The 25,896-nt window shown below is 38.9% G+C and overlaps 1 protein-coding gene across 1 annotated transcript in view; it reads left to right on the forward strand.

Annotated features, from left to right (window-relative positions):
• EXT2 (exostosin glycosyltransferase 2) overlaps nt 1-25,896 on the forward strand; it is a 79,858-nt gene that overhangs the window by 24,299 nt on the left and 29,663 nt on the right. Inside the window, exons 8-9 of the mRNA XM_030482339.1 lie at nt 13,244-13,375; nt 25,361-25,550. Coding sequence (XP_030338199.1) covers nt 13,244-13,375; nt 25,361-25,550 — 322 coding nt within the window. The remainder of the gene's footprint in view (nt 1-13,243; nt 13,376-25,360; nt 25,551-25,896) is intronic.

Consider the following 25,896-nt stretch of genomic DNA (forward strand, 5'->3'; position numbering starts at 1 on the left):
TTTAGTTCTTGTTAGCCAATTAAACACAACTTCAATATCTGAACACTGGAAGCTCTTTGAGCATAATGAGATTTTTACAAGTCCTTTTAATTAGAATATTCAACTTCCAGCTGCAGTTCTTTCCCTGACAAGGGTACAGCTTCTGTCTCAGGGTTCTTCAGACTCATCATTATCAAACTTAAACGAACTTTCATCTCTCTGCCATTTGTAGCATTTTAAGGAGCGCGATCGGAGAGGCTCACCCTGCTTTCATCCTTTCAGAGTGCTTCAGTGGAGCTCCGGGTCCCCCATAAATGTCAGGCCTGGACAATTTGCCATCTTATCAGATGCAGGGAAGTTCGTTCCAGCCCTCTCACCCCTCCCCCAGAGGAAAGATTTGTTGCTGCAAACGGCAAAGGAAAGAGAAAACTTTTTCCTGGCTTACAGCCAGGATCACCATGGGAGTTGTAGAATCCTTGGCATTTATATATGAGCCTTTCATTGCTCCCCCCTCCCTCTTCATTTCTTGCAGAGAGTATCCTTATCCTACATTTTTTTTTCCCTGTTGTCTGCCTTGCCCTGTTGCTTTTCAGAATGAAGAAAACTCTTTTCATGCTTGTTGTATTACAGAGGGATCTTCGTGGCATGTCTGAGAAAGAGCTGTGCAGTTTGAGAGCAATCAGCACCTCGGTGAATGATTTTTATAGGATGCAGTTGGGCTGCCTTTGTATCTAGATTTGCAGCCTCTAAAAACAAAAGAGTAAACTTCAAGTGTAAGGGAGAAATGATGCTAGTTTAAGACCATATTATTACTATGTTTTCAAGATTAGAATTTAAGAGCCTGTATTTTATGTTGTTATAAAGGGGACTTCTGGTACTTACCCTTTGCAGTTTGCTATACACAGCTTGGATAGACTACAGATAAACCCAGATGATCCAAAAATTGGAAAGGCATGTACTTCTTTAAGAAAGAATATTTGAAAATACTCTGTGTCATGCACATGAAGCAGTGCAGAGAAATGGATGATTGAGCATCTCTCCTGGTGTTCCACTCATTCTTTGTTACTCTGTGTTCTCCTTCTGCTGCTGCTTAGTCTGTACATCACATTTCTTTATCAAATTCACTTGCTCCCCTTACCCCTTCATTACTGAATGTGTTACAACTTTAGCATTTACCTGTGTAGTGTAAATACACTGCATTGCTGTAGTAATTTGCATGTGAGTATATTACATAGTAGTAGTACATACAGCTTGGCCTTGTATCCATTTTACTGATGTTGGATAGAAGAATAAATAACCATTTTACTGAGAAGAATAAATAACTTGTACAAGGTCAAATCATAATACTAATATAATACTAATAGTGGAATTTAGGAATCCTGGTTCCTGTTTTAATGACTAAATCAAATGTATCTTACAACACAGTAGGAACATTTGGCTTTTAAGTTAGAAAGGTTTTACATGTCCTGTAGAAACACTCTGCTGCCAGATAATCTTTAGATGGCTTTTACTTTAATCTTTGTAAATTGTGCAGAAATATGTGACAGTTTCTTAAATGACCGTATATAGGAAAATTATCTTTGTTACAAATGGAAAAGTGGGCCGTGCTAAGAATATACTGTAATGCCTTTAGGCTTGCAAAGGGTGTAACTTGGGGGTTGGCTCCTTCCTTTTCCCTCTGCTGCTCTTTTTTTGTCTTTCTTTTTCCATTAGCTGACAATTTTGAATGGTCTTCAGGAATGAAAATGGCACCTAGCATTAGTTGTCTTTGAATATATATTCTATCCTGGTGGCTTAAATCTGTGCAGATGCTCTGGAGAGGAGGATTGTAGAGAGTGTGTGTATGATGGGATACTTGTAGTGTAGTAGAGAATCACAGATAGAAGTTGTTACATTATGATTAAGCTTAAGAAATACAGTTTCCTGCAGCCAGACTCAGCCAGTAATGGAATTCTGGTCCCAGGGGATCCACAGAATACTTCATCTCGGTTTCCCTGCACAGCAGAGTCTACCATAAAATCCTTCCCGGCACTGTAGGAAACAAAAGCAAAAAATAGCAATGGTGCCTGTTGAGGCATTGGGAAGAAACTTTCCTGATCCTGAATCTGGTGATGAGGCGAAGCCTGAGCATGAATGCAGCACCCATTAACCAACTATCTGAACCACTTTGGTAAGCAAGCAGCACCAAGCCTGGGCTCTGAGCTTTTCCTCTCACCACTTGTTTTGTTTCTGATCTGTTGCTGCCTGTGTTTAGTAGCCAGTGCTTCAGGGAACCTCCATCTATTCACTGGAGTCATGTTGTATGTATATCGAGGGGAGAGGGAAAACAAGTCTTTCGTCACAGTTTAATGCAGGATAAATATGCAAACACTGGTCAGTGGTGTGCTTTCAATCTTTTTTGGGGGGATAGCAAGGACTTCTGTAATAAGCTTTAATGATTATCTTTGAGGTTACTGTTCCTTTTTTACAAAATTTGGCTTCATGCGGGAAAGACTGTTCCTCTTTAGCATGTTATTTCAGATGTTTACCAAGAAGAAATAAATAACTCTTGTTGCCATCTCAATTATTTTGTCCACGGAAAATTATCGGTCCTGTTCACTTGCAGTGTGACCATCATGTAGTATTATCACATCCAGCAATTATTAATCACCTTATCTATTTAATCAGAAAGCCATGCACAGATTTTGAGTCATGAGGATGAGGGTTTTTTACATAGCTTGGGCTAAGATCAGTTACTTTTAAGGTGTGGGGTTAAAAAGCAGCACCATGTCCTAAACTGAATTTTTCCTGTAGATATGGAAAAAAACGCATAACTTCCAGTCCTTCACCTTTTATCTTTACAGAAGTCAGTAATATGTATCTATGTTCAAGCAATGCTGGCAGTAATGTCTGTGGTTAAAGTTGTCCAATGTTGAAAACTCTGTGTATGGGATTATGTGTGTGTTTATGCTTATATAAAATAGAACTATATAGCTTACAGGAAACTGAGCAAAACATGCCTTCATCAAAAGGGCAAGTTCTTCCTGGTAAAGAGCTTAAGCTCTGAAATTGAGGTATGTGCTGATTTTTGACTGCTATAATATGGTGGTAACCCTACCTAGACTTTTTTTTTCCTTGCTTCAAAAAGCTGTCCTTTCATGTGTGTGATTGGCACTGGGCTCGCTTTGTGTTTAGCTTCTCTAATCAAGGGAATTTAAGCTTCTATTCTCCCAGCATTAGTACAGCAGTCATGGGAAATCTCAAACAAGACAGATCTTGTTGCAGCAGTTGACACAAATAAAAGCAGTTGTGCTTTTATTTATTTATTTTTGATGCTGGATGCTGATTAAAAGTTTCCAAGCATCCTTTAACCATGTTATAAAGCCAACCAGCAGAGAGCAGGGCAGCTGCTGAGGAGGGGAGGTGCTGGTGGACATAGGACAAGATCACAGTGGGAAGCATCAGTGTGTGTAACTCAGAAAGCTGGGAAAGGTGTAAACAGATCCCCAATTTATCTGTAGAGTGGGCTCTCCAAACACTGGTTTATTGGCCAGTGGCTCCTGCTTTACTAACCTCTAACCTCTGCAATACTCGGAGGTGCTGCCCACCAGCCAGCCTTGTCTTTGAACCTCCCTTGGCTCCTGCCACCTCAAAGGCTTGCAGTCAGATTCCTGTGTTTTGCTTGGGACCTCGCCTCTCCGCAGGATGCCTGCAGCAGGGAAAACTGATCTACCCTGAGAACATAGACATATTTGAAGGCAATACCCCTAGGACTAGAAACCTATTGCTTTCAGTTTCAGGAGCTGTCCATCACTTGTCAAGAAATGTGGCTAAAACGTCCCCCCACCCCTCAACTTGCGGTTGTACAGTAGTTAAATGTTCCCTGCAATTACATGCATGTATTTTGTTTTCTCTTGTTTTCTAGACTGCTGTTGAATCAATGATGGCATAAATCTGGCTCGCAATAGGTCTTGTTTCGTGTTGTTAACAGGAATTGTGTTAGGTACAGGTATAGATCCAAGTCATTTTGACTATTCCTCAGGTTAGATGTGCTTGTCCCTTCAGAGTAACAGCCTGGTGATAGTAGAGTAATGAAGGAGCCCTGCAAACCTCTGGAAACTGGAGGGAAGAGGATGGGCTATTTTTTGTGTCTTTACATCATTTTCAGTGATGATTATGCAGATATGACTATGGAAGCCAGCCTAGGATCTATATTACTCTTTTACAGCTGTGTTATTTCTGTGGTGTCAACACATGTCATTTGCCTGTAAATAGGAAGACAGAACTGAAAACTCTTTGGGAGTGAAGGGAATTCGGGAAATGGTAGTTATTTTTTACATTTCTTGTTTTCAAAGCTATATGAAACTTTGCTTTTTAACTCAACTTGCTGCTTTCTTTGCTGGCTCTGTCTCTATGCTTTGCAACAGTATTCCCAGCCACAGCTGAGAATGGGGTGGTTCCTTGCTTCTCTAGTGCTGATACCTATTTGTTAGCTCTATAACTTGAAATGTCTTTTGGCAGTGGATTTGTAGGGTGCCAGGGCAGTAAGTTGTTTCCTGGCTGGTGCAATGTTGCTTTCTGCAACAGAGTGGTGGAGCTGACATACTCAGTAATCAAAGAAGCAAGTTTTAGATGCAGAAATGTATGGAGGGAGGGGAGAACACTGGTGCTAAGTGGTATTTTTATCTATTCAAGTCTTGTGTTCTTGCTATTTTTAAAACTATCACTACGACAAGGAATAGCAGAAATCTGTGTTTTAGGGGTCAAGATAATGAGGATTTCAACACCATATGAAATGTTACCATTTCATGAGAGAAAATAAGTACTATTCTATTGAAAATACCTTCTTCTGAGTCGTACAGTTGAGCCTGATTTTAAGCAGAAGGTTCTTGTTCCTAACAGAAGATGAAAACCTAAAACACAAAACCCCAGCTCCCCAAAAAAACTTCAAATCAAAAAACCCCAAAGAACCCCAAATCCCCACGAATCATGTGAAAGCATGGAAGCAAGACTCAAAATGTTAACTTTAACAGATATGCTTCGAAGAACCATTCTCATATATGCATCGTATGTGTTGTTATACATATGGATTACAATGACTGATACAAGGGATTCTTTTCAAAGCACCAAAGAAGAGAGTCTGAGGAAGACTGCAGTGCAAGAAGCTGGAGATTAATATCTTGCACTAACTTTTTCCTTTACCCTTAGCTCTTATGAGTCAGCATTTGTCAAATAGTTTACAGCAATAAAACCGAGAGCCAGTAGAAGTCAGTTACTCCCAAGTGGCTGGTATCTGTAGGGTAAGACTAGCATTTTGAACTCTGACCTCTGTCCCCTTATGAATTGCAACTTCAAAAAGAAAAAGAGGGGAAAAAGAATTTTGGATAGTGAAAAGATTTAGTTTTCACTCTCTGTTGTACCTGAAGTAGGCAAATGTGCTTGTTTCATGGCTGAAATCACTACAGTGGAGAATGTTGAGCCTGGTGATTAAATCCACCTCCTGCTTTCCTTTTGAGCCTGAATTACAATAAAAACCAGCGCCACAAAGTGTCTGTCTAGAATCTCTTCCTTAAAATATAGGGATGTAATGATACAAATTATTGTTTTACTTGCTCATCCTGCAGAAGTGTCTTGTAAATAAGGAATATTCCTCCGTAGGCTGCTCATGTAAGTTGTATAAGTTAAATAGATGGATATTTTCAGGGCTTTGCTTGGGACTCATGCAGAGCTCAGAAACAAGAGCTGAAAGATGGAATGAAAATTTAGGAACAATATTAAAAGGATGTTGTCATGTTCCATTAGAAGCAAACCTTGGCTAACTGGAAACAACTGTATGTGCCCTACATTGTTCTACTGCTCATTCCTTCTTTTCCCTTGTAGAGAAACTTCTCGTTTAAACTTTGGGAAGAGCCAGTGTTGAATTATGGATTAGTCTTTATCCAAAGTGATCAGAGACCCCCAAAAGTGTGATTATTTGCTACTCCCATTTTTTAGCTTTCAAAGGGGCATGCTGATGTTGTAAGCACTCTTTATACAGTATCTTTATATATATATGCACATATATATACACACTACAGCTTTTCTTGGATAGGTCCTTGCTGATAGATAGACACAACACAACACATATTAGGTCAAATTTGAAAGGTACTTTTAATCTGATCTTCTATGAAACATGAACATAATTTGGGAAACTCTCCAGTTTTAGACAAGTTAGCATGATTTTACCAGTATTCCATTGATTTAATGGATCAACTCTTAGAATTCCTACATAGTAGTCTACGTATGGGGACAAGAATCTAACTTTTACTTTCAGATTGCAATTTCTAAAGACATTATCCCCAGTTTTGGGTAATTGCACTGGCACCCCAACATAAGCCAATTTTTCAGCATATGGCTCTCTTGCATTTTTCTGTAGCTCGAATTACATGAAATATAAATGAAAATGTATTCTTTTAATATATTCTACATTCTTGTTTGTTCTCATTTCAAATCTTTGTGGCTCTCTGGGAAAATGAGAGGGCCTTCAGGTCAGTTTTGAAGATAGGGCTTTAAGGGGAAGAAGGATCATGGCCCACAGCTAGTCATTTACTCTCTCCTCTCATGCTCCCTTAATAAGAGGGGAACGGATTGTTCAGGAGGTATTTTAAGGTACCAGAGCTCTAAATTTCTCTCTGAATGACCCTGTTTTTTTTTCCTGCAGTGATTACAGAGAGAGGATTGAGCCAGCCAGCTTTAGGTGTGTTGAAGTTGATTGTGTGATATTGCTAAGGGTCCTAGACCAAATAAGCACTTTTATTTAAACCCAAATTCTTACCGATTTCTAGAAACAACAAATTGCTACGTAATTCTTAATAGTATAAAGTTTTCTGAGGGTTTGTTGTAGGCCTGTCTAAAGAAACAAATACAGCACTGATTTTAGCTGCCCCAGCTGGTATTGTCCTTGATGAAGAACCACATACTAAGTGCTAGGTGTGATCAGCAAGGAAGTTGTTTGAACAGGGAACTGACAGTAGAAACAGTAAAGCAGTCCAGAAAGAGGGGGCAGATTACGATTCGTAAGCAGAGAAATGTGGGAGTTTGGGGTTATAGAGTCCTCAGTCTGAACCTAAAATTTGCCTTGGGAAACATAAAATGCTTGTTCCTCCAAAAGAGGAACTTAAGCTTTCTCTTCTGTCCCATTTTATCCTGGGAGAGGAGTAGGGGGATTGAGAGCTCCAGCTTGCTATCTGATTATTATATGTCATCAGCTATCCTCATAGGCATTTTTAATATGGGGCAAATGTATGATAATTCAGTTTATCTTGAACCTCAGTAGCATATCTAATCCTAGTGCATAATGGAAAGAGATTAGGGTGGGGGTTGCCTGTGACCAAGTATAGTAGTTTTCGTGATGGGCAGTAACTTGTTAGGTCTCAGTAACTTAAAAAGCATTTAATTATATTACAGTATCACGTGTAACTTAGGAGCCTGAAGGTCTTAGTGGATGAACTTCCATGCCCAGAGCTGTTAGACGCACAGCAAAGCTGTAGGTCTCTTGTAATGTCTTTCATATCTCTGCTGAAAGTACACGTTAGCAAAGTACTGCTGCAGTCAATTACAATTAGCATTGTAATAGACCTAAATAATAGCTCTATTAGTTTAAGGTTTCTTTGTAAATAATAAGAGAAAATACAGTTGTTAATGTTTTCTGTTCTTCTATCCACCCCAAAATTTGAAAGGTTAAGTGTCACAACATCTCTGTGAGGTAAATATTACACATACTGCTGAGAGGCTGAAGTAGGGGCAAGAAATCAAATGAATGTCAAACATTTATCTGTAAATAAGTAACAGAACCAGGATTAAAAGTAACATCACCAAGCTCTCAGGCCAGTGCTGGAGTCTTTGGCCAGACTTCCTAAACTCAGCTGGCCACAGGGTAAAAACCAGGAACACCAGAGCCATCTAGAAGGGAAAACATTTAAGTAGAGTCGCCTCAGTGTGAAAATGGTTATATTTCAAGGCCTCGTAAACCTTTTAGGGCATTTTGGAAACACTGAACTCCTGCAGCGGGGCAAAATCTTACAGCATCATGGCGCCTGACCTAAAAGCTCAGAGAGGTGGTGGTTTATGGGCAGTTAACTTTTACTACTCTTTTGCAAACCTCGTTTTCTCCCCTTTTGCTAACTTTACCAACTCCCACCAAATCATGGGCTGTGAAAAGGCAGGAGGCTAGAAAGTTCCTTTCCTGGACTGTTTTCCCCTTAATCCAAATGTTACAGAAAGTATTCCTTTCCCTGCCTCATGCCCAGTGTTTTTCTTTTCACAAACTAACCAAAAGATTTACATTGATCTGTCTTGCACTCTACACCGGAGCACCATTAGTGGCATTAACACTAGAACTTATAAACATTATATGAATGGAGTCTGTAACCTGATGCTATTCTGGCTTGTAAAGAGCTTATAAAAAGATGCTGGGCCTTCAAGTGTGTTTATTTCTAAGGAAAATAACACCTTACCTAAATAAATGTTACCTTGTGTGAGTAGACTACCGTATTGCTGTGTGCTCCTGCCTGTTGTTTCCTATGAAAATAACTGCACATGCTTCCATCCCAACCTCTTGGCTGTACCAGTACATGCTGAATATTGTCAGTTTGGTTTCTTTGGACTCCACTTGAGCAAAATCCGGGAACTGAAAACAAGTGGAATTTGAGTTGGATGCTTGCTTAGTTGCTTGAAAGAACGCAGGATTGCCCGTTCCATCTGCAGGTTTGAGGAAGAAAACAACATTTCTAAACTTTTTCTTCTGCCTTACAGATACGGTTAGTATTCCTCAAAATGTGCATATGTATTTGTAGAGATAAATTATTACCTCTATGCTAAATTAAGCAATTTTAGTCTTCACAGAAAGTGGTGGGTGATCTAGTGAGGATGCAGCAGCTGAAAGTGGCGTGGGGAGGAAGGAAGGGAAACAACTTGAAACTACTTATGGCGTGCTTGAGTTTGTGACCTTGGTCTGCAGGGTTCACTGCTTGAAGAGAGGAGGGAGTTTGGTCTCCGATTCCTTCAGTCCTTGGCTTCCATGGTGAGGCTGTCTTGGCTTTGTAAAATCTTACACAGAAATTGAATTCAGGTAAATTAATTTCATGGGGAATTTATTGTTTTCTTAGAGATTCAGGTCACCCATTGGGCACACCAATAATATAATATATTTCTCATTCTCAGTCAAGTCATTCAGTACTCTACATTTGATTCTTCCACACACTGGTAAAGCTGTTACAGAAAGTACTGCATCTCTGTCTTTCCTCTTGGATCTATCCTAGATTTTCTATATGTCTAGAATTTTGGAAGGGAAAGAGAAGCTGTGTTTCTTAAATACATGTTTGCAATTCCTGGTAAGCCATACACCCAGAACAAGGTCCCATCGGTTAACATACATTCATCTGTGTTGTCTTAGCAGTTGTACAAAGTACCCTTTTGATCTCTGTGTATAATTTAGATTGCCCATGAGCTAAGCAATATTTAGGTGTATAAAAATGTTAGCATTCTCTACAAGTCTGTGGTCCATGTAGTGTGTTTCCTTAGAAAATTCTGAAACCTCATCAAGCAGACTATTGAAGTATTAGAAGTTAATTTCAGTTCAAGTTGAAAGGAATGGCAGCCTGACCATATCATAGAATCATAGAATGGTTTGGGTTGGAAAGGATCTTAAGATCATCCAGTTCCAACCCCCTGCCATGGGCTGGGACACCTCACACTAGATCATGTCACCCCATGCCTTGTCCAACCTGACCTTGAGCACTGCCAGGGATGGAGAATTGACCACTTCTTTGGGCAACCTGTGCCAGTACCACCCTCACAGTAAAGAACTTCTTTATATCTAACCTGAACTTCCCCTGTTTCAGTTTGAACTCATCACCACTTGTCCTATCACTACAGTCCCTGACGAAGAGTCCGTCTCCAGCATCCTTGTAGGCCCCCTTCGGTAGTCATAGCTGTGTATAACCAATGCTGTATGTAAGACAAGATCTGTAATTATGGATCTTTTATTTCAAGATCCTGAAAGGCTTTCAGGTAGCTCTGATTAGTATGTTAAAATTGCCATACTTTAAAAACGTTACCCAGTATATTAAAGCTACTCTCAAATATATAACCATTAGTTTTCTGAATTCATAGATATGGAAAAGAGAAATGGACAGATCAGAAGCAGTACGTAAGAATGCTAAGAAAGTCAGGAACAGATCTCTTGTTGTTGTTGTTGTTGTTGTTTCTCCTGTTTCCCAGATGAGTTCGTGAGATTTTTCTCTCCTCTAGGTATCTGTTACATTCCAGCATAAGCTTTTCAACCACACCAACTAGAGCAGAAAATACATTTCAAATGGAATCGACGTATATCTTCCCAATAGAAAACTTTCCCAACATGTTTAGTAACTTCACATGCTGAGCAGCAGACACTGGCAAGCCATGTTAATCAGTTCTGCTTTATAAAAGCAAACAAGGTGGGGAGGAAGTAAGGAGACCCTGAAACATCTGTTTGGAGACTTCAAATCCCCTTGGAAGGTTTTGAATTCTGCCTTAAAGAAACACAACTCAAAAAAACGTACAGCCAACTGTGGGAACATTTTCTGGCTCTTTACAAAAAATTAATTACATAAATATTAGTCTGTAAAAAGTAAATTCCCTCTGCCCTCTTCTCCAGTTTTGCTTCTGGTATAAAGGTGTAATCTTGCCTCACATTACAAGTGTTCTTTCAGCAAAGAGAAGCTAGAGCAGATCCATCCTGGTTTTGCTGAAGGAGGAAAACCAGCTTTGGTTGTTACGAAGCTAGATAATCATAGATACTACAGTATAAATAAACAATCTGAGTTAGAACAGCATAGGAATGCTGTCATTTAATAACAGTGAAATACAGAGTCCTGTGTGTATTTCACACAATTAATAGCTGCTCAATTGCTATATAAAGTTACATGCTAAAAGGCTACGTAAAATAATTCCTTCTTAGTGCTGATTATAGCAGTGGTTCTAAATTGTTGTCTAAATTGAAGATGAAATTTGAAATCTGTGTTCTTACTCTTGCTTATTTAGGGTACTTGAATGGAGAGGTTTATTGTTCTGGTTAATTTTAATTCTTCATCTGCTTCATTTTTTATATAATTTGCTGCTGAGTTCTGGATAATAGAGTTTTTCTTAAGAAATGGAGCATGGGGAAAGGAGTACTTATGTCTTTGCTTAGCATGTGGTGTTTGCTTCATTTAATGTCTTTTTGGTATTTTAGGAAGGTAGACATTATTTATTCTTACCCATTCATATAATTCTGCTTTTATAGTTGGACAGACATAATATTCATTTTGGATATATATAATATTCATTTTGTTCTGTGTTCTTGGTAATCAGCCTGTTATCCAGCTTGTTAAGTCCTACCAGGGAGGGAAATAAGAAGAGGGAAGTGATTCTGTTCTAGAGTGAAATGGCTCAGCACTCCTTCTGGATGACAAGCTCCAGAAAAATGTAATTTTTGGACATACTCATCAGTCTCCTTAATAAAATTCTGAAATTATGGTTGTTAATGTTTTCTCACAATAAAAGTAGTGCTCCAGAGAGCACTTATCTCTTTCCTAATTAGCTTTATTAATTGTAACATGGATTTTTTTCGTCTTAAATATTTATAGAAGTATTGTGAAGAGCTGTTTTACAAAAGGCCCATGGAGTAGAGTTTTAGAGCCAGCAACAGGTTTTTAGTTCTGAATCCCATAGATTACACAGAATACAGTACAAGGTAGAATATGCATGAATATGTGCAAATATGCTTGTGAACTTGTATTTTCCCTACTTGTAATCTTTCCTGTACTTTGATATTTAGCCTAGGAATGCCTCAGCACAAGGTCTACATGTAGGAATCACTCTTTGTCTTCTATTAAAGTACTATCTTGCAGAGTGGGGCGCACTGGTAACTTGTTAAGAACAGCTAAATGATAGTTATTTTTGGTTCATAGTACCAAAGTCTGGTATTCCTCCAAAAGCTTGGTATTCCTTCAATAACTTAAAATGCTAAATAGTATGATTTAGTATTATCATAGTATGTGATTAAAGCCTTTTTGCTGTTTAAGGAATCTGTGGCAAGAGTAATACAGAACTTGCCCAAATTTATATGTTGTCTTCAGTTGTTATATTCTGGCTCTGAAAGCTTCGTAAGCTTCCAATGAATGAAAAATAGCCTTTTATTTTAATTGCTCTACTACCTAGATGCAAACGCACACTCTTGGAGCTGATACTGAACCATAAGGAGATTGCAAGTTAAATTACCTGCTGGATGCTTCAAGGTGCTGGAGTTTCCTCAAGGAAAATTATGTTGAAACAAATTCATATCTGTTGGGATGAAATTCTTGAACTACATTTACTGACAAAGTGTGTTTCCTTCTGGGTTGGATGGGGTCCTACAGGATCATTGGATGGTTCTAGGCATTTAGAAAGTATGTTTATGTCTCTAACAGAGAATCAGATAAGTCAGCATTTTCATTGCCAAAACCCTGCTTTTCTTCCAGCATTTCTGTCTTATACAGAAACTGGGACAAGATTAAAACTTGCATGACAGGGGCTTAGGTGGAAAATGACTCATCTGTGCAATTCAGTGTATCTGTATAAGAAAATCCTGTTTCATTTCAGTGGTTTTACGCTGTGTTGTAAATTAGATGAACAATCGTAACAAATTGGCATGCACATGTACTTTTATGTACAAATCTTAACATTTACTTGTATAGTATTTGTTTTCTGGAAGACTTGGAAAGGTGTTGATTCATGAGTATTGACATTCCCTAGCTGATCAGCTGTCTCGAATACTGATGTTAAAAAGTGACTTCTAAGTTCCTTTTAGGACTTCTAAGACCTTTTAGGCTGCAGCTTTTACTTGGTTGTTTAGCTGCACTGTGGATTCCTCTGCCTTGGGAAAACAGAGTATAACAGCAATTTCTTCTGTTTTATGGTCAAATTGCTTTTGACATTTTTCAAGAGAAAAACGTGACAAATACGTGAAAGTAATAGATTCCTTCAAGTATTCTCATTCTGTTTAATCACTTGCAAAGCGATGTTGCCGCTTCCTTTTATTGGCTGTAAGCCCTAGTTTTTGGGGAGTGGAGTTGAGTTTGAAGCCTTCAGGCTCTATGGAAATATCCTACCTACAATAAACATGCCTCCTAATTTAATTTCCACCTGATATGTTGACTGCATGGAATGTATCATGCACAGCAAGCCAAAGTTGATTATTAAGCACTGGATCTGTGCAGTGTGACAGTGAACTTTATTCTCTTTACAGGCAAGGTGGTTCTGGGAAGCATATTTTCGATCGATGAAAGCAATTGCTCTTGCTGCTCTTCAGATTATCAATGACAGAATTTACCCATATGCTGCTATTTCTTATGAGGATTGGAATGATCCCCCAGCTGTGGTAAGCAAATTCGTTTGATTTACTCATAAAACAAATTGTGGGCTTGTTGGTTTTTTCTTCCTTGTATAAAAGGTATGTGCTATGAAACTTGGTAATAATTCTGTGGATGTGTGTTTGTGTATGTGTTGTGTTGGTAACTTGCACAGATGAAGCTAATATATTTTATGACAACTGGCAAAATAACTAGCAGTTCGTTTTATATCCTGATGGTGAAATGCAAACTTTTCCCTTTTGCTATTTCACACACTAAATTGCTTGCTTATTTATTTCTTTTTCATGCATGCATCTACACGCACACTCTTCTTTTTTTCTATTGAATTTAGTCTGAGCTTAATGATCTTAAAAATGAATTAACTGCAGTGGAAATACTGAAGATCTTAAACAGTCTGCAAGGCTCTTTCCTGTAATCCTGATGAAATAGCTAGTTCTTCCTGTGCCTACAATTTTCTCCATGTTATTCCTCCATAATTTCTCTTATAAAGACACTGATGATCAAAGTTTTTCTGGGGAATTTTGTTTTTCCTTTAAAGAAAAAGAAGTTTCACTGTTTGAACCCACCTCCGTTAAGAAGAAACACTGGAGTATTAATTAACCTTCTGCACCAAGCAGCTGGTTCTGATTTTTTACTATATAAAAGGCTGCAGATGATTTTCACTCATAATCAGTTAATTTTCTCTGTGTCAAAATATAAAACATAGTTTTGTTTTACTAATAAAACCAAACTTGTTAACTGTTTGGCTTTATGATGGTGTAGAGAGAGTTTCTCTGCAAGCTGGGTAGGAGCGCTCAGGAGTAGGATGTGTTTTACTTTAAACTCTTCATCCCAATAGTGTGAACAGTTGCTGACAAAGACTTAGAAGCTCATTGCTGGCTTTCAGAAGATGATTTTCCATGGCCTAGCCAAAGGCATTAATAATCTCTTGTTGTCATTGCCTAGAGAGAAAATGTGGCACTTGGCAGTAATGAAGGAAGAAATCAAGCTGCACAACATGTGCTCTACAAGAAGGAGATTAGAACCTTAATACCTTTAGATGATATTAGCAGAACAAGCACCTTGAAACACCTACTAAAAGGAAGAAAATAGGTTTAGGATTACTCAGTCTTTAAAGGGGATGCAAAACCATCCTCTCCTGGGTTCTCTCTATCCATTTCTGGGGAAGCCAATCTTACTCCGAGCAACAAGCAGGCTCCTTTTTGTTCTTTCTTTTTTAATATACACTTGGAAAAAACATTTATGTTAGTCATTCAACCTAGAGGTTCTTAGGCAAAAGGTTTATGACCACAGACATGGCAACATACAGAACAGAGCTCTGTAACTGTGGAGGAACATGTAACAGGAATACCGTGCTAGGGCAGTACAAGGAGTGGGCAGGAATATTGTATCAGTGTGCAATTGCAAAGAGAAGTTAAAGGCTGACTGCAATTAGACAGGCTGGAGTTTATCCAGGACGTTGGAGTTAACACCTCATATCGTGACTCCCTCATGCCACGAATGGTCAGTTCTTTGATGGTTTTATGTCTCAGCTGAAAGAATTTGATGTTTATCCTAGACTATGAAAATTGCTTAATATGCGCATGAATTCAATTCTTGCTTCAATATGAAACAGAAATGTCATTAAAAGTTCCTTTATGGGCTGTGTAAGCTCCGTATTAGCCAGCAACAGAGAGTGCTTGTGACCGTTTCTCAGAGGGTCAGTTAAAGAAAATAGAATTCAGATCAGGAATTGTTCAAGGGCAGTTTACATTTGTAGAACAGCAGTACACAATCCTGTGGTATCTTTAACTGGGGGTTTTGATAGCTACTCTGAGCACGTATGAAATTTCCTTCCATCAGCCTCTCTTCTTTTTTGTTTAAGCCAGCTAATGCTCTTTGGGTTTGATCCTTGTTCTTTCATTCAAAGCAAATAACTGGAGCCTTCTCCAATTTATCTTTGAGGTTTTTAGGGTGTTTTTCCTGTGATTATATTTTATCTCTTTGAGGAGAGAGCATGTTACAGTTGTGGTCTATAGGGAAGCATAATTTTCAGGATTCAGCTAATTTATAACTTCAAGCAATTTAGAGTATAGAATAATTTAGATATATACAGTATCTACTAATACATTTAATAAGTCATAGAATCATGGAATGGTTTGGGTTGGAAAGGACCTTAAGATCATTCAGTTCCAACCCCCTGCCATGGGCAGGGACACCTCGTACTAAACCATGTCACCCAAAGCTCTGTCCAACCTGGCCTTGAACACTGCCAGGGATGGAGCATTTACCACTTCTTTGGGCAACCTGTTCCAGTGCCTCACCACCCTCACAGGGAAGAACTTCCTTATATCTAACCTGAACTTCCCCTGTTTCAGTTTGAACCCATCACCCCTTGTCTAATCACTACAGTCCCTGATGAAGGTTTCATAGTAGTTCTTATTGTAAAATAATTAATTTTTCAAAATAGTTGTGCTAGTCAAAATTCCACAGTTGGTATCTGCTTGTCAGGGGAGTAATGGTGCACTTGAGCCTGAGTATGTTTCTCATCTAAGCTGCTACCTAATGTCCATTCACAGCACTGTAACAATTTCTGGTAAGCCTGGATGAAACATTATAGTTGGAAAGCAGGTACGTCTGAGGTAGGAGAAGATGCCAACTGTATCCTCTGACTCTGATAAAACAGAGTAACTAAAGATGACTTGAATGTGTTCCTCATTTACAAGAAAATTGCCATATTCTTCTGTAAATAAACTCCAAGACTGAAGCTTTTATAGAGAATTATTTCAGCTCAGCCCCAGGGCCAGGATATAGGTAACTGTTTAAAATGAAGCACCTGCGAGTTAACATTAACACAACAGTGAAATGTGTGAGCAACTGGGTGTCATAAATTCTTATGTTACTGGCCAGAGCAGTACCTCCACGCTTGCCATGTGTATTCTGCCTTCAAACTTAGCTGGCTCAGCACCCAAGTCTTCCAGCTCTGCTTGTTGTTCCCTGTGATGTTGTGGTCAGTAAGGATTAATGCTCATCTATATGCTCTTGTTTCTGTTATATGGTTTAGATAGAAGTGTGGAGTTGCAGGAAGAACTTGTAGAAGCTGTTGGCAGATGAACAGGAGGTGCAGAGGTGCAATCACCTTTTTAAGGCAAGGTGCTTACAGCACAGAGATCCCTGTGCTCTGAATGGTGAAGGTTTGAAAAGGAGAGCATGGATTTGCTTATGAAATATTTATGTAGGAAATGCCAGCTTGAATGGGTTTATGAGCTTACTTGCTAGGACAAATACACCTTTCTGACAGATAGAAGAGCTTGCTGTCTGTGCAAGATCATTGTGCAGAGGAGGATCCTTAGCTAGAAAGAGTCCTTGGCCATGGTTGCTTACCTGCCTGTCTCCTTGGTTTAAGGATTTTTTTCTTTGACAGCTTATGGGGGTTAATTTTGCTTAATATGTCATTAGGATTCTGAGAAGTAACAGAAAATTAGTGTCCTGGTTACTAAATGTTTGCTTCCAATTTTAAGATTCATCGTCTGATTTCAGTCTGTTTGCTTTGATTTTGTGTAGTACTGCGTGTTATTATTTCGATTATAGTACAGTAGAATTGAATCTGAGTTAGCACACACTAGCAAAAGAGATTACAGCCTGAAAGTATGATAGATAAAAGAGATTTTTAGGGGCCTCAAACATTCAGTGAAGTTTGTAACAACAGCACCTATGAAGAGAAAGCTGCATCTTTCACAAAAGGCTGCCTCAAGTTTGATGTCACTTGCAAAGCAGGACCAATATGCAGTTAGGGCTATTTTCTGAAGCTTTTTTCTTTGCTTTATTTTGAACTCTTGATACTCAAGATTTGACTCTTGATTCCTCAAATTAGGAATGTGGACATATCTGCAAACATAATAATGATTACATTCTCTTTTCAGCAAAATGACACTGATTTTTTTTTTGTATCTGAGGGGATGGCTGTTATGTTGGACAGCATGGAAGTAATATTCACTTACTTAAAATCAGTGAGGCATGCTCATGGCTAGGTCTGCATATAGATAAGCCTTATTCCTGTTCCCCGGATATTTCTCAAGTCTTGACAGAAAGAAACACCAGCCCACCTTGTGTTGAGTCTGTAGTTTCCCAAACAGTTTAAACCAGGTACTCTTGCCAAAAGCAGCAGTCCTGCACATTTCTGTAGTTGGATGACAACTTCTTTCTCAATGTGCTACCTTCTTTTTAATTTTCTCATTCACTTGTGAATTAGCAGAAATTTCCTCATGTAAAACTTAAACAGCAAAAGAAAGAAGGTTGCGGGGAAATGGGAGGGAAGAGGGAGCGGGTGGCTGGAAGGCTGCTTTTTTTGGCATTAGTTTAGCTTATATTGGCTCAAAATATTAATGAGGCTGTTGCCTGAGTATCTTCACCACTGTGTGGATACAGCAGCAGTACAGGGTGTTTTTCCAGCAGGAGGGACTATAAGGGACACAGAAGATAAATGAATATGCAGTTAATTCTATATTTAGTACGTTGCTTTGAGGAGCTGATCTGAGCAGTTTTAAGTGTTTGTATGGTTTGACTGAAGACTCTTTGGCTTTTCTATATTGAAAAAAATGCATTCTGAAATGGATTATTTTCCTACGCACCCATTATCCTGTTGAGGAAGTGGAAGACAAGTAGCATATAACATACTAATATGTTATGGAATAGTGCTTCAAAATAGTACAACAATAGTACAACAAAAATGCACTAGAAGATATTTCCTCCTTTTAGTGAAGAGGGGCAAATGATGTTTTCAGGGCCTGAAATTCATTCCTGGACCACTTGAGTGCTTTATCTCAGACAGTCTTTTGCTGCAAGCATGGGAGTTTAGTGCCTTTTGTATTTCTTGGCCCAGGCATTATCCATTAGGCAGAGGCAATTGGTTACGTTCAAGTAAACCAGAAAATGACCACTTCCATGGTGTGCATTGTGATGATTACCAGTTTGGGCTGGATTCGAACTAATGACCTGGGTTTGAGATGTGATCTATTATCTTCAATTAAATACTTTGTTATGCTCTAATAGAGGTAATTTACTTTCTCACTTGTGTTTCTTTGTAGATTAAATTCTCCTCTTGGTTCGCATCATTCCTTGCCAACATGTGGGTTTCTGAAAAATGAGGAAGACAGGGTTTATCCAAAGTTTTTCAGTTGCTTTTGTTGAAATTCTTTCAAGACTGTTTAGAATGCAGACCTATAAAACATTGAAGGTTTTGTTTGTCAGGAGCTGCTTTTGAGCTTTGACCTTGGATGATACAGACCATAGTTTGAGAATCACTTGAGAATATCACTATGCTGAACAATAAACATACCAGATTTCATTTCTGCCAGCAAGGCAGAAAACAGCACCATCATTTAGTTTAAACTAAACCAGCCAAATTAACTTGGTGCAAAATGTGCCATTCATTTAGCAAAGCCTAATAAGATGTTCATTTGCACAATACTTCGTGGGCTTTTGCCAATGACCAGGCAGTTGACACTTGTTAAACAGTGGAACTGTTTCTAAGCTCTTTGACTAGTATTTTACAGCCCTCAGTCTCCAGATAATGCCACTGTTACAACTGTACTGCCATCCTAGCGCCATTCCTCATCGTCAAAGCATTAAGCAAATATTAACATATGCTTCTTTATTTGCCTTCATTTGCAAATGAAAAGAAGCTGGCACCTTTCTTGGCAGTGCACATCTATTTTTGACATTGGACAATATTAGGTTTCTGTTCCTGCTGTATTTCCAGTTACCTTGTGTGATGGTTTGAATCAGCTGGGTGAAATTTTCCTTTATTTACCATGTTAGAAGATAGGTATTCTTTCTTATGCCAAATAAAGTTCAGTTCATCAGTATTTTTTTCCAGTGTTAATATTATGGACAAATTGAGTATACCACATGTATTCAGGTCTAACTATTGATATTTCTGTGTCTCTTTGTGAAACAGTATTTAACAGTTGGTTTTTTAACTTACCTGCAGAGGTTAGGATTCTTCTCTTACCCAGTGGTAGATAACCTCAGTTATCCTATGGTGTGTGGCTAGTATCTAATGTGTGGGTTTAGTTCCATTGTAAATAACAGCCTTTGAGGCACAAACAACAAATTGTTGAATTTGGTTGACAGAACCAGAAACTGGATTTCTTACATTACACTTGAATGACATTTTAGTTCCCAAAACTATACGTAGCCATTTAATACCATTAGGTTTTACTTTCTCTAAGAGCTTTTTGCTTTGTCTTTAGCTTAGAAGCAGACACTTAAACACTCAAGTGAGAGACATGTTTGTCATCTTAGCAAAGCTAGTTTTGAGATGCACCTAAAGAAAGATTTTGCTGGCCAAGGATGAGGGTCTCTTCACTGTTGTTCTTATCTTGTTTGTTGCACTGCCTGGTCCCTCCTGTGGCTGCCTAACTGTGCAGCTTTACTGTATATAATAGGAGTCATTAACTGTAAAACTTATCAATATTAATGTTAACAACAACAATAATAATGATGATTATAATAATAGGGCTTTGTTGCTTTGGCTTCCATAAGTCATCTTTTCAGTACTCCCTGTCTTTTCTGGCCTTGAGAGTATGAAAGGTATTTTAAGCTCCGTTTTCCCAATTCAATTTATGTCATACCGTGAATTTTTTGGGTCAGAAGCTTCTACATTGATTTACACCAGGGGAAAGGGAAAAAAGAAAGAGAGAAAGAAAGAAGGAAAGAAAAAAAGAAAACCCATAAATCCCATGAATCTTACTCCTGGTTCTCTTTCAAATGGTTCGAATTTTCTTATTAAAGTTATAATGTTATAATATTCTTATTATTCTTATTCTTGCAAAAGAATGGCAAGAAAATTGATGGAGGGATTCCAAAAAGCATAAGCATTATGGCAGCTGTAAGTAAGAACTCACTTCTTGATAACTAACTGCCATCTTCTCACTGCAAATCTATTCTTGTGACACATTATTGAAATCAAGAAGTTGAAGAGCCTGAAGCTGAGTGTTTTGTTATGAAAGAATGTGTTCAGCCAATAGATTCTGTCAGAAGGGCTCAGACAGCTCATTAGATTTAAGTGGCTAAAAACAAATATGCTGAATAACTTAGTGTTATAATTATGTGATGTATTTGGGCAATCATAATTCACAATTCATAACAGTACCAGATTGCATGACGCAAGAAGGAACAGGTCGAAACTCCTGTGTGTTTTGTGGCTAAATTTGTTTTCTGAGAACAGTTTATAATCTTCGTCAGAACATGAAGTGGTGGCCACTGCAACTTGGCTTGTGATTTTGCAGTGTAAGCACTATTGTTGGTTCTGGAGAAGGGTCAATTCCTTTGGTTTTGCCCTATGACCACATGAGGATGGGAAGCATGATGAAATACTTTCTCAAAGTGTTCAATAGAAACTTATCATGAATAATTGGAGCAAAATAGAATAAATCAAGGCTTTTTTTTTTTTTGGTCTGGTAATTCATAATTGAAACCACATTGAGGCTAGATTGATATTCAGAACAAACCAGCTGAAAAAGCCTTACCCACAGAGGCAGGGGATAGCTCGCTGTTTTGCTTAGATGTATAGAAGTATAGATGCTTAGCTACTGTTTAAGTTCAACACACTGTTGTCGTTACCTCTGTGTTTTTAAAAGACAGTGAGGAGTTGTTGCTCAGACTGTGTGGTTTCACTAATAACGTGGTTATAACAGTCTAGTAATTGAGAATAAAAGAGGGAGGAAAACCCCACTGTCCTGTTCATGGGAGCAGTGAAATTCTATTATTCTAAAGTGTTGCTGCTGAGTTTTCTCCTGAAATGTTAGCTGGGATGTTCTTGACTCTCTTCTGTAATAATGGGACAGCCTTACACAGTCTGGTTTTCCTAGACCATTCCGAGATGCAGTTTGTAATGTGTCTGCTGTGTCTTTCTTCAAGTCTCTTTCAATGGTACTCAGTGTACACCCGAGTAATTTTTGGGATAAGACCCTGTGTTATGTCTGGTATTTTGCCAATACCTTTGAGGATCTGTAGCATTTATTATGATTGGCCAGTTCTCAGGCCGGTTGTGTTCATTGATGTCCTGAAGCTCCCATCTATCTCACTTCCGTAGCCTGCTAAGAACAGTCTGTTTAGAACTTCTCTTATAACTTGAACCTGAAGACTCCACGCAGAGTCCAACTTCAGGCATCCCACATAATGAGAATTCAACTCCCTTGATACCTTGCCCTTAGTGTGTTAACTTTTCCAAAAATTGAATCAAGTTGGTTTTAATGACCAAGAGGTAGGGCAATATTTGATATATCTCTAGTAAAGATAATATGCCTCATTTCTAAGGTGTTATTACACATGCACACTAGTGGATAGCATGCACAGGACAGCTGCAGCATTCTGAATCCTTCCTTGTGTATGTACCCATTCCTGAATTCTCCTCTCTCCCCAGCTTTAGGCTGTGCCTAAGTTCTCACTGCCATTCAGGTCCCACAGCTTTGGATTTTCATGTGAACTGCAAAGAGCTGTCAGATGACTGAGACTGTAAGACTTAAGTGACATGAGATTGCTCTTAGGAAACTGGCATTTGAACTTGATCCTTTTTGCCTATAAAAACAACCTATTAATCTTAGATTAGTTATCCTGGCTCTTCTAATGATATTAGTGAGACTGAACCGTTGTCTTATCCACAGCTGAGTGTCAGCACTTTGTCAAAGAAGGGTGATGAATGATCAATCCACTGTTGCTGTTTGCTCTTCTCTCTGAAAGTTCCTGTGAATGTTAATAAAAATGGGACTGGAGCAAATGTTCCTTCACCACTTGGTTTCTTGAGCAGTGACTGGGAGAACCCATTCCCATGTCGTTATCCACTTCATGCTTTGCTGCCATAATAGAGATTTAATTAGGTTGCTGTTGAATTAATCCCCTGTATGGTTGCTTTTCCCAAGCAGAAATCTGGAAGACTTTAAGAAATTATGGAGGCTTGAATTTGCCTGATTTCCTGCAGAAAGTGGGGTCAATAGGTCTCAGACTGTAGACACACTCTTCAGGCAGGCAGCAGGGGGTTGGCTCTTAATGGCACTTGAGAGATGCTTAATTGCCTTTTTGAAATGTTTTGCTCAAATGAGAGGTATGGTTCTCCCATCCATTAGTGTGTGTCTACAGGCTTTTCCCTCCTGCTATCATCCTTTAGTAGGTGCATGAACAAAAACACCTCAAAAGTTGCCTTAGATTCCCTAAGTTATAACCAGCAAGGGAGGATTTTCATTCCTTTCTGAAAGTATTAAAAGTTGGAATTTAAGTAATGTACCTAAAACCTAAGGTTTTAAGAGAAAGCATGATAAATACTTTAGGCAGATGTGTTTTTTTCCTGTAAGTAACTAAAACTCTTAGATGAGAGAGAATCATAGAATCATAGAATAGTTAGGGTTGGAAAGGACCTTGAGATCATCCAGTTCCAACTGCCAAGGATTAATCCTTTTCCAAAGGTATTATAGCAAGTAATTTGTTAGGAAATGCTGTTGCTAGAGAGAAAAAGTAACTAGAAAACCTTCAAGTGGGAGCCGTTAATTTAGGTGGCAATACTTGCCCATAGTAAATAAAGCATTGTCCCTAGAGTACTCTACCAGTTGCTACTACTTGTAGGGCAGAAACATGAGATTTTCTTGGCACTCTGAGTATGACGTTAAACCTCTACTTCAAGTATTAATGAAGAGAGGTTTCTGAAAGTTGTTTTAAGAAGCTGCTCAACATTACTAGGGTCATTTGGGTAATAGCAGGCTTGGGGTGGGGGTTGTGTGGAAATGAATCTGTAACGTTTTAATGAGGTGGATTATGCTCTGGTAGCATTTACATTGTGATTTGCTGGAGCAAAGTCAGAGGGCTGTCCCCATCTGCCACCAGTCATCTTGTGGAATTAGCAAAAGGATGTGTAATAGATTTAATTTTAGAAAATGTCATAATCTGAAAGCAGGTTTGTCTCTTCACATATCAGCTGCTGAAGTAATAGATATATTCTCTTCATCAGGAACTGTAGCAATAGGACAAGGGGTGATGGGTTTAAAATGAAACAGGGGAAGTTCAGGTTAGATATAAGGAAGAAGTTCTTTACTGTGAGGGTGCTGAGGCACTGGAACAGGTTGCCCAAAGAAGTGGTGAATGCTCCATCCCTGGCAGTGTTCAAGGTCAAGTTGTACAGAGCCTTGGGCGACATGGTCTAGCGTGAGATGTCCCTGCCCATGGCAGGGGGGTTGGAACTAGATGATCTTAAGGTCCTTTCTAACCCAAACCATTCTGTGATTCTATGATGTATTTTCTGAATTGCTGAGTGTAGTCCGCTGCTGTCCCAGGTAGCCAATGTTCTTTTCATGAACCCAAGTTCTGCATTATGCTGTTTCTACATTATCCTATTTTCCTGTTGGGTAAAAACCAGAATTTCATGCTTTCCATTTGGAAGCTCACAAATAGTTTATGTTGAATGTTAGTTGTACCACATCTGATAAAGTACGTGTAGCTGAAGACTACTCCATCTTTCCAACTATTTCAGGAAGTCTACTAAAAGGTATTACTCCTACTGACAAATCCTTGCCTGGAACATACCTTTAGACCATCCTGGATAAAACAGCATGCCAGTGCTGTGCTTAACTTTTAAGTGTCTTTTCCACCTCATGTATTTATCCCCCCTTCAGTGTTGCTGTGTTTGTAGAAGGAAATTCATATTCACATCATATTTTTTTCTCCTTTACCAAAATGGTCAAAAAGTTATGATCTCTTTTTAGTAAATAGGCTCTCTATTCTCCTTGTCCTTGAAGTTACTCTCGTTGGAGGTGTCTAACCGGTAAACATGAGGAAGGTGATTGCTGGGTGTATAAAGTAACCCAAAAACTAAATAAACGGAAAATTGCAAAGTTTATTTCCTGCTAATATGAGCAGATAACTTTAAGTCTATAAAACTTGCTTTGCCTCTGATACAAGCAAGCTTGTGGTATGAGTTTAACTGGAGAGTCTCGCAGTATTTTTGTAAACTGCTGGCAGTTCCTAACCTCTTCTGAGTGTTCATAGTTTTTACAGGCTGGGATTCAAGACTTCCCTTCAAAACAGCATCACTCAGTTTCTGCTTTCCCAGCTCCCCTTTTCACCTCGTCCTGAAAGGTCTTGTTTTTCCCCTTTGCTTCTCTCTCCGACCTCTGCTTGGAACGTCAGCTGGAATGGAAAAGTTGAGACTGAAATGCTGGCGCTTTCATTCCTGTCGAATGGTCCCTTCACTGCTTCCTCCCCCTCGTTGTCAGCTCCAAAGGAGGTTGGCACATTCAGTGAGAATTTAGTTGTCTGTCTTGTCTTTTGCCAGCTGAGCTGGCTTCCTTGTACTGGCAGTATATTGAAGTAAGACCTTTTAAAGTCTTAAAAGGGATGGCTTAGTTAAAATTCACGAGGAGTAGATATCTCTCATCTTTGCATCTCATGCCTTCTTTATTTAGTTTAATGTAATAGGTGTTTTTTTCCACCATTGAACAAACACAGTTTTGTGGAAGCTAGTACATTATTCTTCTTGATGCCTGCTTTTGCCTTTTTGCTTGGGTACATGTTTTATGCCAGGTTTATGGTTTTGCTGCTTTGGTTTTGTTGTTTACTCTTTTTTGCTTTTGAAATGGTGCTGATTAAGTATCTCTTGGCTTATTGAGTCCTGACTGTAAATACGAGTGTCTTGGAATAGTGATTAGTAAAGGAGAATTGAGTCGTGCTAACTGAGTTCAGAATTCACCTTGGTTTTCCTTCTCCATAAATCTGTCTGCCATTTCCACTTTATTTACCTAAAACCCCTCTTGTTTGCAACATTACAGCTAAGCAAAAATGAAAACTGAAATAAGAAATAGATTGGAATAAAGGTTTGGAGAAATCAACCTGCTTTATCTGAGCAAATTCCAAATCTGATGGTTAGGCCTGACTACATGAATTATTCCCTAATGTAATAAATACTCCCTACTGTGATAAGTCACTTCAATCAAATTGTTTGCCTGTTTTCTTGTTTTCCTTCACAGAAATGGAACAGTGTGAGCAACCCACTCTTCCTCCCATTGATCCCACCTCAGTCCCAAGGATTCACAGCCATAGTTCTCACCTATGACCGGGTGGAGAGCCTTTTCCGAGTCATCACAGAGGTGTCTAAAGTGCCTAGTCTATCCAAATTGTTAGTTGTGTGGAACAACCAGAATAAGAATCCACCAGAAGGTAAGACCCCATGGTGGGTGTGCTGGAGGAGAGTGAATCTGGTGGTAGCATGCTTATTTTCACATGTTACAGAATGACCCCTCTTCTACTTAATGTGTCTTTGAAAAGTATTTCATGGTTACTTCCAAAATAATAAATTTGGAATTTTCTTTTAGTGAGAAAAGCCAAAGCAGATGAAAAGGAAAAAAGCATTCCAGTGGTTGTGCTGCTAACTTAAAATCATATAATGGTTTGGGCTGGAAGGGACCTTAAAACTCATCCAGCTCCAACCCCCTGCCACGGGCAGGGACACCTTCCACTAGAGCAGGCTGCTCCAAGCCCCTGTGTCCAACCTGGCCTTGAACAC

Source organism: Strigops habroptila, chromosome 4 (assembly GCF_004027225.2).
Source record: "Strigops habroptila isolate Jane chromosome 4, bStrHab1.2.pri, whole genome shotgun sequence".
Lineage (NCBI taxonomy): Eukaryota > Metazoa > Chordata > Aves > Psittaciformes > Psittacidae > Strigops > Strigops habroptila.